Source organism: Amaranthus tricolor, chromosome 7, assembly GCF_026212465.1.
Source record: "Amaranthus tricolor cultivar Red isolate AtriRed21 chromosome 7, ASM2621246v1, whole genome shotgun sequence".
Taxonomy (NCBI): Eukaryota; Viridiplantae; Streptophyta; class Magnoliopsida; order Caryophyllales; family Amaranthaceae; genus Amaranthus; species Amaranthus tricolor.
In genome coordinates this window covers 24,348,870-24,361,742 of record NC_080053.1, presented here as the reverse complement: position 1 = coordinate 24,361,742, position 12,873 = coordinate 24,348,870, and the positions used below count along the sequence as shown (strand labels likewise).

The 12,873-nt window shown below is 33.9% G+C and overlaps 1 protein-coding gene across 2 annotated transcripts; it reads right to left on the bottom strand.

Moving 5' to 3' along the window:
* Positions 1–2,263: 2,263 nt before the first annotated feature.
* On the bottom strand, positions 2,264–11,465 carry LOC130818134 (kinesin-like protein KIN-14I). Of its 2 annotated transcripts, none has more exons than XM_057684182.1 (19): positions 10,929–11,465; positions 9,563–9,729; positions 9,160–9,303; positions 8,631–8,873; positions 8,477–8,548; positions 8,311–8,379; positions 7,783–7,860; positions 7,552–7,701; positions 7,390–7,471; positions 7,210–7,305; positions 6,612–6,788; positions 6,439–6,545; positions 6,067–6,245; positions 5,796–5,957; positions 5,456–5,709; positions 4,738–4,901; positions 4,282–4,473; positions 3,309–3,730; positions 2,264–2,767 (listed from the first exon to the last, which is right to left on the bottom strand). In XM_057684182.1, exons 1-19 carry the CDS (start codon positions 11,044–11,046, stop codon positions 2,650–2,652), a joined length of 2,994 nt encoding a protein of 997 aa, XP_057540165.1. In that variant the 5' UTR covers positions 11,047–11,465; the 3' UTR covers positions 2,264–2,649. The 2 variants fall into 2 exon arrangements, with proteins under 2 accessions (XP_057540165.1, XP_057540166.1); XM_057684183.1 differs by having other exon boundaries at positions 3,309–3,727; positions 10,929–11,464.
* Between the last annotated feature and the right edge of the window lie 1,408 nt (positions 11,466–12,873).

Below are 12,873 nucleotides of genomic sequence, written 5' to 3'. Positions count from 1 at the left end.
CATCATTATCTTTTCTCATCTGTTGTCCACAATGATAGTGAACAACATCCGTGATTGCGCATGTCAATACATATTTATATTGTTCTACTAGGTTAGAGTTGCTTATGACCAACTAATAAACTAGATTATTTTTAACAAATTTTATTCATGACTTTTACACTTATTTTTTAATTAAATTAAATATATTTATCTTATTATAATTTAAAGAAAAACACTACTTTTCCGGTTAAGGATCCGAGATTAATTCTCACCACACCCATCCCCTCTCTCGACAACTCAGCCTACGTTATAGTTATTAGAAAAATACAAATAATTAGGTCAGAAAAATACAAATAAAAATAAACAATCGACCAATTGGTTGCTAATCTGTCACATATAGCGACCGTCCAATTTGTCGACATCACAACGAACACACGATGATCTCTTGTTTATCGCCCCTTTCCCTATGATGTTAGGACTTTGGACATATGAGATTTTGAGCTAGACAATGAACAATTATCAAGCAACCTATTAACTTTGCAGATGAGATTAAAAGGTTAAATGCGGTGTAATAGACATTTATAGATCAATGTATCAAAATTAGCAAGACTAAAAAAATTTTAATTGTTACAAATTGAATAAAAATGTAGCCATGCAGGATTGATAGACAAGATGCATTATGGATAATACATTTGTGGACTCCTTTTTCCATTTCAGGGGGTTCTAATTAGATTTTCTGGCCAATAAATATTTAAAAAGTGCTTTACATCTTTATAAAAATTATATAGGCCAATATTTATTTATTTAGACGAACCATGAAGGGCAAAGCAAACGTGGCCACGTGATAGACGAACCAAAAACACAATACATAAATTATTTTGTGGGTTTAGTCCACTTTTTCTCAAACGGATCTACTTTCTTTGTCCCTATGAAATAGCATTATTAACAACTGACATAAATATTAAGAAATTAATAGAGTATTATTTAATTTCAAATTAAATAAAAGAAAATATATAGATAAAAGTTAAAGAAAATAATAATAACACAATTTAAATTACAAATATTGTAAAGTTAAAAAAAAAAAAAAATTGCAAATGAAGAGTATTACTTAGCTGGCATTGCCTTTTTGTTCTCCTTATCCTTCATTTAATATGGACTACATCCATGTTGCAATTCTATTTACTTCTATTAAATGTTCATATAATCATATGTCACAATTGAGGCTCCATTTTAAATTCTATTTTAAATAGAAAGTCATACTTTATCCATCTTATCATGAGTGTTGGTGTATGATGAAAAGAAATTAATTAAAAATTTGAGAAAATTTATAAAGCTTAAACAAATATGAACCACAAATAAATTTCTATGTAAAGAAATAAAATATTTAGAACTAACTTAATAAAAAAATTACACCTTCATATTGAGATTAATTGATAGATTTTTTAAAAAACAAAACAAACAAGCTTATTGTTACAATAAGAATTTTCTACAAAATTTAAGGCCAAATCAGCTCCCATTTGGTTGGAGGCATGGCCATTGGAAAAAGAAAATATTAAAAATAAGGACAAGGAAATGTTAAAACATAATGACCAAAGAAAATAATTATGTTTGTATATGTTACTTCTTAAGTTTTGGACATTAGTCTTCTTGGCTCTCTATAGGTTGGCAAGATATTGCCTTGTTTTTCTAGGTTAAGTTTTTATGTCATGCGGCGGGTTATATTTAAATACTGATGTAATAACAGGAGATTTGATTTGAGGGCAGACTTGATTTGAGGGCTAGAGCTTTATCCCGATTTTCATAAAATTTTAGCTTTTTTTATAAGTAATAAAAAAATTTTAAAAATTAATTATTGAATAATAAATGATTGAGACATTAAGAGAAGTTATTTTAAAGAAAAAAGTTTCCACTTACATAGTAGTAGTATATATGAATTCATTTTAATTCTCATATATAGTCATATTTACACTAGATACATTAACTCTAATTTAATCCAAATACTAATAGTTCCAGAGAATAAGCTCATTACTCATAAAACTTATAGAATTATGAATTTTTGTACACTAAAAAAAACTGATATATTTTCGCATTTTTTTGGCATAAGTCATGTATTCAATAGATAGATATATTTAGTCTATTTTTTTAAGGGACTATAATTAGTCCAATTTGTTTCTTAGTATTAATAATACATTGCCTGTTATTTAATAAAATTACCTTTTATTTCAAAAAAAATCAAGTTATTTCCTTAAAAAAAACGCACAAATTAAATCCAAATAACACGAAACATTTCTCATCTTTCTTTTCTTCATATCTTTGAAATATTTTCCTCATAAGAGGATACAAATAGTACATGTATGTGTACAATATATATACCTTACTCAATTTCTAACCAATCAAACCTCATTCACCAAAATAACACCCTTATAGACATCAAAAGGCAATTAATTTTTGGTGGGACTGCATATACTTTAAACATCACCACCATTATGAAAATTAGTTGCCATTTTGCATTTCAAAAATAAATAAAATAAAATAAAATAAAATAAAAATAAAAGCCTTTCTCAACTCATTCACCCTCCCTCCTTCTAACTATTTCAAAAAAACAAAATACTTAAAAATGGAGGATGACAAGCAATCATCAACATGATATTTGCAAAATAGAATTACAGTTTACTTTGTACTTCCTGGCTTCCATTTCATATGGACACCTTGCTTTCCATTCTTGATCGCGGGTGCACCACTTGATCCATTCGATAATCTTCGCGTTGGTGGCATAGGGATCAAACTCCTGATCATCGAAGAAATCACATCATAATTCATATAATCCCACATCGAAGAATTAGAGAAAAATTAATTAACATATAAGCTTGATGGGCTTCTCTCCCTATTACTAATTGATTAAGATGGAACCTAATCAGATTTATATGCAACCAACTTTCATCTTATGCCGGTCTTATATGTTGTGTACAAGCCTAATAACAAATTTATCGGAATTAAGAAACATAAGTAAAGCTGATCATGTTAGAATAGATACTATTGTACAATAATTTATTTGTTATTTTAAATAGCTTATTGGAACCTTTAGTCAAACCCATGTACTCTTGTATATATTTGACTTCATTAATGAGAAATAGCGCAGATCATAACAAATCCGAGCAATTTAATCTCATCATTTTGCTTGGAGGAGAATAGTTATTCTAAACAGACCGATGACCCAATATTCACTCGACTTTGTAATTGAATCTGATTTGACCCGACTTAAAAATGGATTTACGATTACGTAAAAACTAATGTAGACACAAGATCCAATTTTGAACATTGTAAAGTACCTCTTTTCGGGGCTTTTCGATGGTTTAACTTGTGTAGGTTTCTTGATCTTTGATCCCATACCATTTGGTAAGCTTGCAACTCTTGGAAGATGAACTTGAAAATCCTGCTCAGACGAGTCACTGGTTGCTATCTCGAACTCATCGATACTCTCTGGAGTCATTAGATCATACATGTTGAATTGGGAATCATCGTCTTGGAAATCCTTCTTATCAGCTTCCAAGCTATTTTCTTCCACAAAATTTTCTATAGACCTACCTTTATCTACTTTATTTTTCTTCAAGATCTTGTCCATCCAATCTGCCGCTGCCAAATTCCTCTGTTCGGCTTTGTTGGCACTCAACGGAGGCCAATGTGCTGTGTTCGAGAGGAGATCATTCGGATCCAAGCTTCTTCTTCGTGGCTTTGTTGAGTTGTTTTTCTTCTTCCACACCATAAATTACGATAAATTAGACGCTGCTATCAAACTACTTAATATCAAGAACAGTGAAACATAATTCGCTAGTTAGTTCGCCTTTTGGATTCGCGATTCACTCAAAATTGTTCAAAAATAGCCTAAAACTAACCATAATTCGTTTTTTTCGATTTGCGATATGCAAGGCGATTAGCGAATCACGTGACACTGATTAAGAATCAAACTCTATGTTTTGGTGGCTACCAAGTTCAATCGTAAACAACCTCTTTGTTATCACTAACTAGGGTCATGTTGTGTACATCAACCTCCCCAAAGCTGCTTAATGGCATTGGGGTAATAAATAGAGGTGTACAACGGGTCGGAGCCTATCGAGCCTGACCCTTTATTAGACGGGGTTTTAAAGTGTAAGGCCTTAAATGGGCCGGACTTTTGAAGGGCCAACTTCTACTATATTCAGAGCGGGCTAAAATAGGCCTTTAACAGGCCCTAAACGATTCAACTTCAAATTACTAATGAAATGTGTCTATATATTTAAGTGAAAAAGAGAAGCCTTTATCTACCTTGTTGTTACTGGCATCTTGCACTGGACTCTTCCGACCACTCAAGGGATCTCTTGAAGCGCGATAAGATGGATGTATTGGCGAAGAAGCGGCAGATTTCACACTCAATGTTTCAGGAGTGCTGGTTACTGAATTGGAAAGATACTCAAATTCTTCTTCCTTCTTGGCTAAAGCTGCCTTGAGATTGGCAATCTAACACAACCCAAAATCCCATATATCGACAGTCAGTTGAGGGCAGAGGTGTCCAAAACAGATCCGATGACCCGAAATTTATCCGACCTTATAACCGAATCCGATTTGACCCGACTTCAAAAATGATTTACATTTATAAAAAAAGAAAAGAAACAAAACCCGAATCCAAACTGACCCGAAATCAACCCGATGACCCTAAATGAACACCTCTAGTTGAGGGACTAGAATCTAGAAAAATATTGGAAGGTAGTGAATGAAGGAAACCTGTTCTTTTAAGTCTTTTACATCTCCAGTCTCTTTGTTTGCACGAGCAGCACCAAGCTCCACGGTCGATACACGCTCAGCAAATTTCAGTGTACTGATTGTCTCTCCGATGGCGTCTGCCTCGGGGCTTATGTGAACAAACATTAATGTTTTAGCTTGTCCTCCTGATAAAATAAAGATACAGAAAATCAGATGTATGAGAAGAATATGCATAAACATTCCGTATTTTCATAATCCTAATGTCGTTAAATGACTTTGGATAGGGTTATGGGGCCTGGGGGCCTAATATACATAGCACTTCATAGCATTTCTCGTGTGATAACAAAGAGAATGTTTGACCAGTGGAGGATCTAGAAAAAAACGAGTGGTATCAATTTAAGTAGAACGCGCTTATTGGGTTTCGATTCCTAGTATCATATATGAAAGACTATATGCTAATCAACTCATCTGAGGTGTATTTACATGTAATATTTGATTTCATTTTGGATTTTAGTGATGTCAACTGACATCAGTGACATCATGCAGATCTGCCACTAGTTGTTTCTGACTGACTATTGATAGCAAACATCATTTGTAACTTCACATAAACAAAAAAAAATTGTAACTAATTCGAACGACACCCGTTTCAACAAAAAAAACAAAAGGTAACCCTACCCAAATATTATACCGAAACTTGTTTGATTACCTCCACATAAGACAAAGAAACAAAAGAACATACCAAGGGAATCTTGGAGCAATTGTGTAAGTTTACTATTTCTGTAAGGAACATGTGCATTCTTGGTTGAAAGAGAAGCAATCACATCTCCTAGTGCAGCAAGAGATTTGTTAATATGTTGTGCTTCCTTCAATCTATCCCCTGTGACCTCCGATTTGTCGACCCTTTCACTTCCAGCAAGGTCGACGAGATGCATACAACCTCGTAAAGCAGCTCCCGATGTTAGGTCTTTACCTTGCACATGGACTGTCATGCAACTGAAAGTGTGCTTGTTAACAGTTGCTCGCTTTCTAACCGAGAAAAATTTAATGTTTTTTAAAGACGATGCATTAGATCTCGTTACCTGTGAGATCGACTACTGCGGTCATTCATGGCGGTAGAGCTCACTGCACGATTCTTATGACCAAGATTCATCAAACTGATAACATCATCTGTTGTTGAAACGGGCAACCTACTAGCGTCTGGTACATTGATTCCATTCTGCGTACTATTGCGAATTTCCAATGTATGCATGCGTTAAGGTAACATAGGTGTTTATCGACATTTAGCAAAAGAAACCATTATAAGGGGAAAAACAAGATGAGTAACACGAAAAAGAGAAGGGAAAAGGATATTTCTTGTTCGAGCCATCCATGGCAAGGAGATCTCGGACTTGCTCATTATAGATCTCCATCATCTGAACAGAAACCTCATAACTAAAAGTGTCTTTTCTCTCTTCAGTAAGACAGAATAAATCGTTCAATGCGCGGTAGTTCACACCATAAGTTTCCTCTGTGAGATTGTTTGGTCCTGTCTGGATGACGGCAAAAGTTAAGTATCATCATCATCAGCATACCCAATATCCCGCTTAAAGGCAGGATGTGGATGAGGGAAGGTGACGAACAATCCATATCCGTATTCCTTTCAAGGGAGGACTAGAGGAATGTGGTCAATTTTACCCCAAGAAAAAAGAACAGAGCATGAAATGAGTGACTCGGGCAATATACCATGGTAAAAGTTTTTCCTGATCCTGTTTGCCCATACGCGAAGATACATACATTGTAACCATCAAGACAAGAACGAACGAGGGGTTGCATGTCGGCGTATACCTCAGCTGAAGTAAAAATGTTAGCAAACTATTTCCGGGTTTATCAGTGAGATGACTTGTAATGCAACTAACCTTGTGATGCAGTAGGTCCAAACACCTTATTGAATGTGAACGTTTTCTTCCCTTCCTTGTTATATTTTGCAGGGTTCATTAGTGTAATGTTTCCATCTTCAATATGATCAACAGTACTAAAACCATTAGCTTGCCCGGGTAGAAATGGACGCACTCGACAATATACCCTAATGTTCCCTATAGTTCAAAGAGTGTTGTTATCAGGAACAGCAAAAATACACGATAAATTCCAACGCCCTATCCATTTACATTATTGCAAAATTTCGGGGCCTACAAACAAGTAATTAAACTAAAGTTTCAGTAATGTAAATTAATGCGAACTAATATTGGAGGCTCCTAAATTTTGGAGGTCACATGTAGAGGTGTTCAAAACAGATCCAATGACCCGATATTTACCCGACCTTATAACCAAACCCGACTTGACCCAACTTCAAAATGAATTTAAAATTATGTAAAAATTAATGTGGAAACAAGACCCAATTTTGAACTGGCCTAAACACGTGACTCGAATGAACACACCTCTAGTCACGTGTGGTAGGGCACATTGCACTTGCTCAAGGGAACATTCAAACCAAACTTTTTTCGCATGTCCACTTACCCTTTAGGTCTTGCACTATGTTGTACAATTTACGGTTTTCCTGAAGAACTCTTTGGTAACCGGAGGCTGCATGAGCGAGACTATAGAGATGCTTACCTAAACACAAAACCGCGGCATGTAAAGTTAATAGGGCCAAATACTTGCTGAAAATTGCCATACTAGAAATTTTTGAAATTATACCTAAAATACTGAATTCATCATGATACTTCATTTGCATTAACTTCATGCTTTCTTTTGTAGTGAAAACAGTTTGTTTCAGTTCCTAAAATGATTCGGCATTGTTAGAAAAAGTATGTCTTATACATTAAAATACTTCAGTTTCGAAAAAATTGGTTTTCTTACCTCGATGCTACTCCTCTGCCTTTCAAAGATATCACCGTGCTTGTCTATGTGACTTTTCAGTGCACCACAAGGAATATCGAGCTGAATTTCCCGCTTATCTTCTACTTGGTTTGGTTCCTTAATGTTGTCGATAACATCGTCATAATCATTCTTCACACAAACAACCAAAAAAGGTACTTGTTAGCGACTCAAGATCAATGTCTCAAGATGTGATCATAAACTCGTTTTTACCTGTGTATCCGACTTAGGAGACTCAGCAGGAGACGTATTTTGGCCAGATACTGACATGGTTTCGGGTGTATTTTTGATCTGCAAACATAAAGACGTTATGTGATCTTGAATATATCTGATTTTCTTCAATACAACATTGCAATGTAGTATATTGAACAGAAAAATCAGTGACACCAAATGCAATAATCATGTTATGAACAGTGCCTTTACTCGCTACTCGCTAGTCAAGGGCGGAGCAAAATTTTTGGAGTACCTATTTATTTTTACAATGTCTTTCAAAATGAAGCCCCACTTCAAGAAAGATGATTCACGACAAAATGTATTGCAACATTATATTCTAAAATTACTTCAAATATAAAAAAGTTTACAAACAAATTAATTAAAAAGTGTTTGCTAAGAACCGAGCCTGAATAACACCATTTAATATTTGAAGCCTCTTATTTTTTGGGGCCTAGGCGGTCAGCTAACCAGATTATGCTAAGAACGAAGATACGACTACTCTACTGCAGAGTGCGTACAGCTACTTACCGTTTCAGATTGACTTGTAAGGCGGCGTTCAAACTCCTCCATAACTTTATTAAGCATGGATTCAACAATCTGAAATCAGTAAAAGAGCAACTAATTACTTCAAGGTTTCTCATCAATCAACACTTAATATCATCCAAAAGCTTAAATTATTCAAAAGGGTACTTACAACCGGAATTTCTTCTAACTTCTTATCCACAAGAAGCGTGCGAATCATCATGTTTAAGCCGCGGTAGTTACTCTATTCATTAAAAAAGAAGTTAATTCATTTGATTTAAATCTATCGTTATTAACGTAAACTAAGAAGAGAAGCAATGGCTAACCATGTCACTAAAATCAGCACCAACATCACTACACTGTTCGTTGTCCAGCGACCTCTCGCTTACAGATGAAGTCCTCGAAACTGAATTCATGAAGGGTTCTGAATTCTTCCTAACAATAGTCTTGCCAGAAGAACTAGGTGTTTTTCCTGAATATTTCCATGCCCCACTTCCTCCTGCTACCTTCCAATCACTAAAAGATTTCAAGGCTAGTACACAATTCACTATCCTTCCTGTCTTACCACCCTGGCAATTTTAGTACCCAGTTAGAAAACGTCAGCGTATCCCGCTCATAAGAACTATGAACAGGGTCTGGAAGGAAAGGAAGGAGGCAACCCATACCCATATGGAGGATGCGGCCAAAGTAAAGCTTGAAAGGAATATAAGAATGGGTGCGGGGTGCACCCCATAGGGCTCATGTAGGATTTAAGATCAATAACTTTGATATATTTCCAATTTCCAAGATGTGTTACACGCTTCGATAATTGCAAATCAAAACATTCAATTATAGTCAATTTTGGTTTTTACTAACCTGTTCTAAATCGGATGCCTCAAAAGTAGGAAGTCCCATTTCTTCCACAGCAACCAAAAAGTTTCTGACATTTTCGAAGTATTGATAGGCCATTAAAGCCGCGCCATCAGGGATGATTACCGTATCATTTGGAGCTTCTACCACCTAAACATACCAGAAAACATGTAATGTGTCCATCCAATTATACACAAGAAAGCAAATGAACCATCAAAACCAATGTCACATGATTCGTTAATTCCCTCGAGAATCGGATTTAAAACGAAGTATAGACAATTTTAGGCTTTTATATGGTGATTTTGCACGAACTGCGAATTTGAAAAGCGAATCAGCTAATAAATTATGTAACACTGATCAAAACTCATAACTCATAATATAAACATACAACAATTAGTGAATAGATCACCTTAGGAATAGCACCAGGTTGAACCTTATTAATTGCAGTACAAAGGACTATTCCACTCCTCAACCCAAGTCTGAAATCTTCTTCAGAAGGCTCAGCAGGCAAATCTTTAGAACACACAACACCTACTATCTTCCTTAACCACCTTGCTGCGTCATATCGCCTTGATGCTACAAAATTCACTTCTCCTTTCAGTATTTGTGTATATTTTCTCAATCATAGCATTTAAAACCATAGAGTAAAAATGAGGTAACAGTCGTTATTGTGGTAACGAAAAGGTGATGCAGAAAGAGGAGTGATGCAGTTATCATAAAACCTAAATATCGGTCAAAACCATAAGATATCTTTTGATACGGCCCAAAACGCGGTTGTTTTACACCCATTGACAACACGGGAAATATCAGTTTACCGCTTTCAAAACCTTTACAACACGGCCGACACGATAGGATGCGGCCTTTGTTTTTATGTTTAAAACCATCCCAAATCAAGGTCAACTATGTATGTATATACTTCTATATCATGATCGGAGACTTGGACATACATAAGCAAATTAGTCCAAATATAAACACAAACTCCCATTTAAAAACAATCCCATTTGATTTAAAACAGGTTGTTTATTAAATGCATGAAATCGTGATGAAAATTTAATGTAATTTAACCAGAAAAACTACTTAATGAAGTCTATGATCATGGTTTTCATACTCTAACTATTCTTTTTTCCACGAAATTCATTCACATTCATTACCCTTGGAACGGTAGAAAGGTAAAACACACGTAGAGGATTAGAGGTGTTCAAAACATACCAAAATTCGACCTTGTAATCGAACCCGATTTGCCCTGACTTAAAAAAGGATTTCCAATTATTTAAAACCAATGTAGATACAAAACCCGATTTTAAACCGACCCAAAACACATGACCTGAAATCAACCTGATCACCCGAATGAACACCTCTATCGACGATGAGAGCTCTGTTACCGAGAGAATGACGTAACACCTTTTATGAAAACTAAAACTAAAATTTATTTTCATTATTATCAATAATCATACTGCATTATATCAGAAATCAAGCCATCAAATAATGATTAATTGATCAATCGGCTAATAATGATGATCTCAAAACCCAATTAATTTTACAAATGGCATATAAACACATTATTCATCCCTTGACATTGAAATTAATGAAATGACTAATTATCATCATATATTCATTGCTCATAAAACTACGAACAGACTCTGGTTAAAAATGAAAGACGGTAATCCATACCCAAAAAGCCATAAAGAAGATTGCGGTCAAAATTACTAATATTTATGAGAAAAAACACACCCATAAAAAAAAGAGAGATTAAAGGAAGAAAAAAGGAATCATACAAGCCTCCTCTGCTTTTCTTGATGCAAAATTAACATCGCTTAATCGTGTACCATGTTGTCTAATAACATCTTCAATAATCGAAACTACAGAAAATGGCATCATTCCTTCTTCCGCCATTGTTACACCTTTTACAAGAACAGAAGAAATGACCGTTGAAGTTGGAAAATTTAATGATGTTTTGATCAAAATCCAAGAACATTAAACGATTTTCATAATCATTTCAAAATTTAAGACAAACCCAGATGAAATCTTTGGGAGATAAACAAAACCTTTTATAGAATCAATTGAAAATTATCAGATTATGGAAGAATTCAATGAGAAAGACAGAGGAAATGAAGGGGTTGGGGAAAGAAGCCAACATATAAGAAGGAAAAGAAATTTAAAAAATAAAGATGATAGTGATTTTTTTTTTACAGAAAAAATTCCCCTTTATTAATATATTGTTTTTATTTAATTGTAAAAATTATTATTGTAGGAAATGAATTATTAATCGCCATTGTTGAACATTCTCTCAACTTTGTTTGTTTTTGTATATTCTGCCTCTGAAATTTTTGCTCAATTCTTACAAAAGCTAATACCCCAAAAAGTTAACTTCTTCCGAACCTCTCGCTTCGGCCCCTGAAGTTTTGTGTCTTTTGGATTTTATTTTTTTGTGTTTATAAAAAGTCTATTTTTAACCTTTTTAACATTTGTTTTCACCAAATCCTCTTCGTCAACTCAATTTCAAAAACAAAAAAATCCACAATCAACTTTAACAATCCGTTTGGTAGGTGGTAATAAACGATAATAATGAGAAAGAAAAATTAATATAGTTTTGTTTGAAAAATCTCTTTGTTACCTTAATGATCATGCTTGTCTAACTTCAATCATCTTATTTTCTTCATAAAATTCATTCCAATGCATTACAATTGGAGATGTGGTGTTAGGTGGTAATGAAAATTTGTAAAAAAAAAACTTTTTTATGGTCAAAATTTCATTACTATGGAAATAATATGAAACTTTTGATGAAATTTTACACTATAAACCATTTTCATTACCACCATTTGATGCCACTAACAAAACTGGCCGTAAGTATTTTGCAATCTCATGATGGCACGAGTTCAAATTATATATTTTGAAATAATAAAAAATTATATTTTATTTTAATATATAAAATGTAAATTTTAATGTAATACTCAATAGGACGGGTTAAAGTATTAAAGAGCTATAGGTTAATACTCCCTCCTATTCATCTTAAGAGTCTCATTTGACTTTTCACGGATTTTAAGGAGAGTCAAAAGTGGGACCCCTAAGGGTAGGAAAGAGAGTGGTATTATGGGTTTTTAATGTAAGGGAGGAAAATTAATATGGGTAATAGAGGGTATAATTGAAAATAAGATAAAGCTACTAAGGGTATAAAAGTCAAAAACCCATACGAAAAATAAAAATGGGACAATTAAGGTGACTTAACCATAAAAGAAAATGGGACACATAAGCTGAATAGGAGGGAGTATTATTTAACTCAATTTAGAATGGTCTCACAAGAAGATCTTCTTGAATGAAAATTTGTGAATCCTCCTCCAATTGTCAAAATCTCGTAGTATGAAGGTGATTAGACATGTTAAAGTTTGATTTGATTCGAAAATAATATAAAATTCAACTGAAAATTAGTAAGTTATAATTAGAAACTTTTTAGTTCATAATCTAAAAATAATCCGATCTAAAAAATCCAAAAAATTGGGTCAAATCCGACCAAATTCAAATCTGATTGTTTTGACATGTTTTCAGTTACACGTCATTATTTTTAGTTACACTTATCATTTTCAGTGGGTGGACCCACCATATTTCTACTCTGTTGGAACTTCGCTTTGTAGAGTATCGGTCAAGATTGGAATTTTTTCAAAATAACTTGTTTATGAAGGCATATACAGTGTAGGAAAATATCAATCATCAACAATTAATTAT

Coding starts and splice junctions, on each gene's coding strand:
- LOC130818134 (XM_057684182.1), bottom strand. CDS start 11,046: ATGGCGGAAGAAGGAATGATGCCATTTTCTGTAGTTTCGATTATTGAA. Junction 7,861..8,310: donor TTACAAGTCAATCTGAAACG/GTAAGTAGCTGT, acceptor TTATGTTTGCAG/ATCAAAAATACACCCGAAAC. Junction 2,768..3,308: donor TCGAAAAGCCCCGAAAAGAG/GTACTTTACAAT, acceptor TTCGATGATCAG/GAGTTTGATCCCTATGCCAC.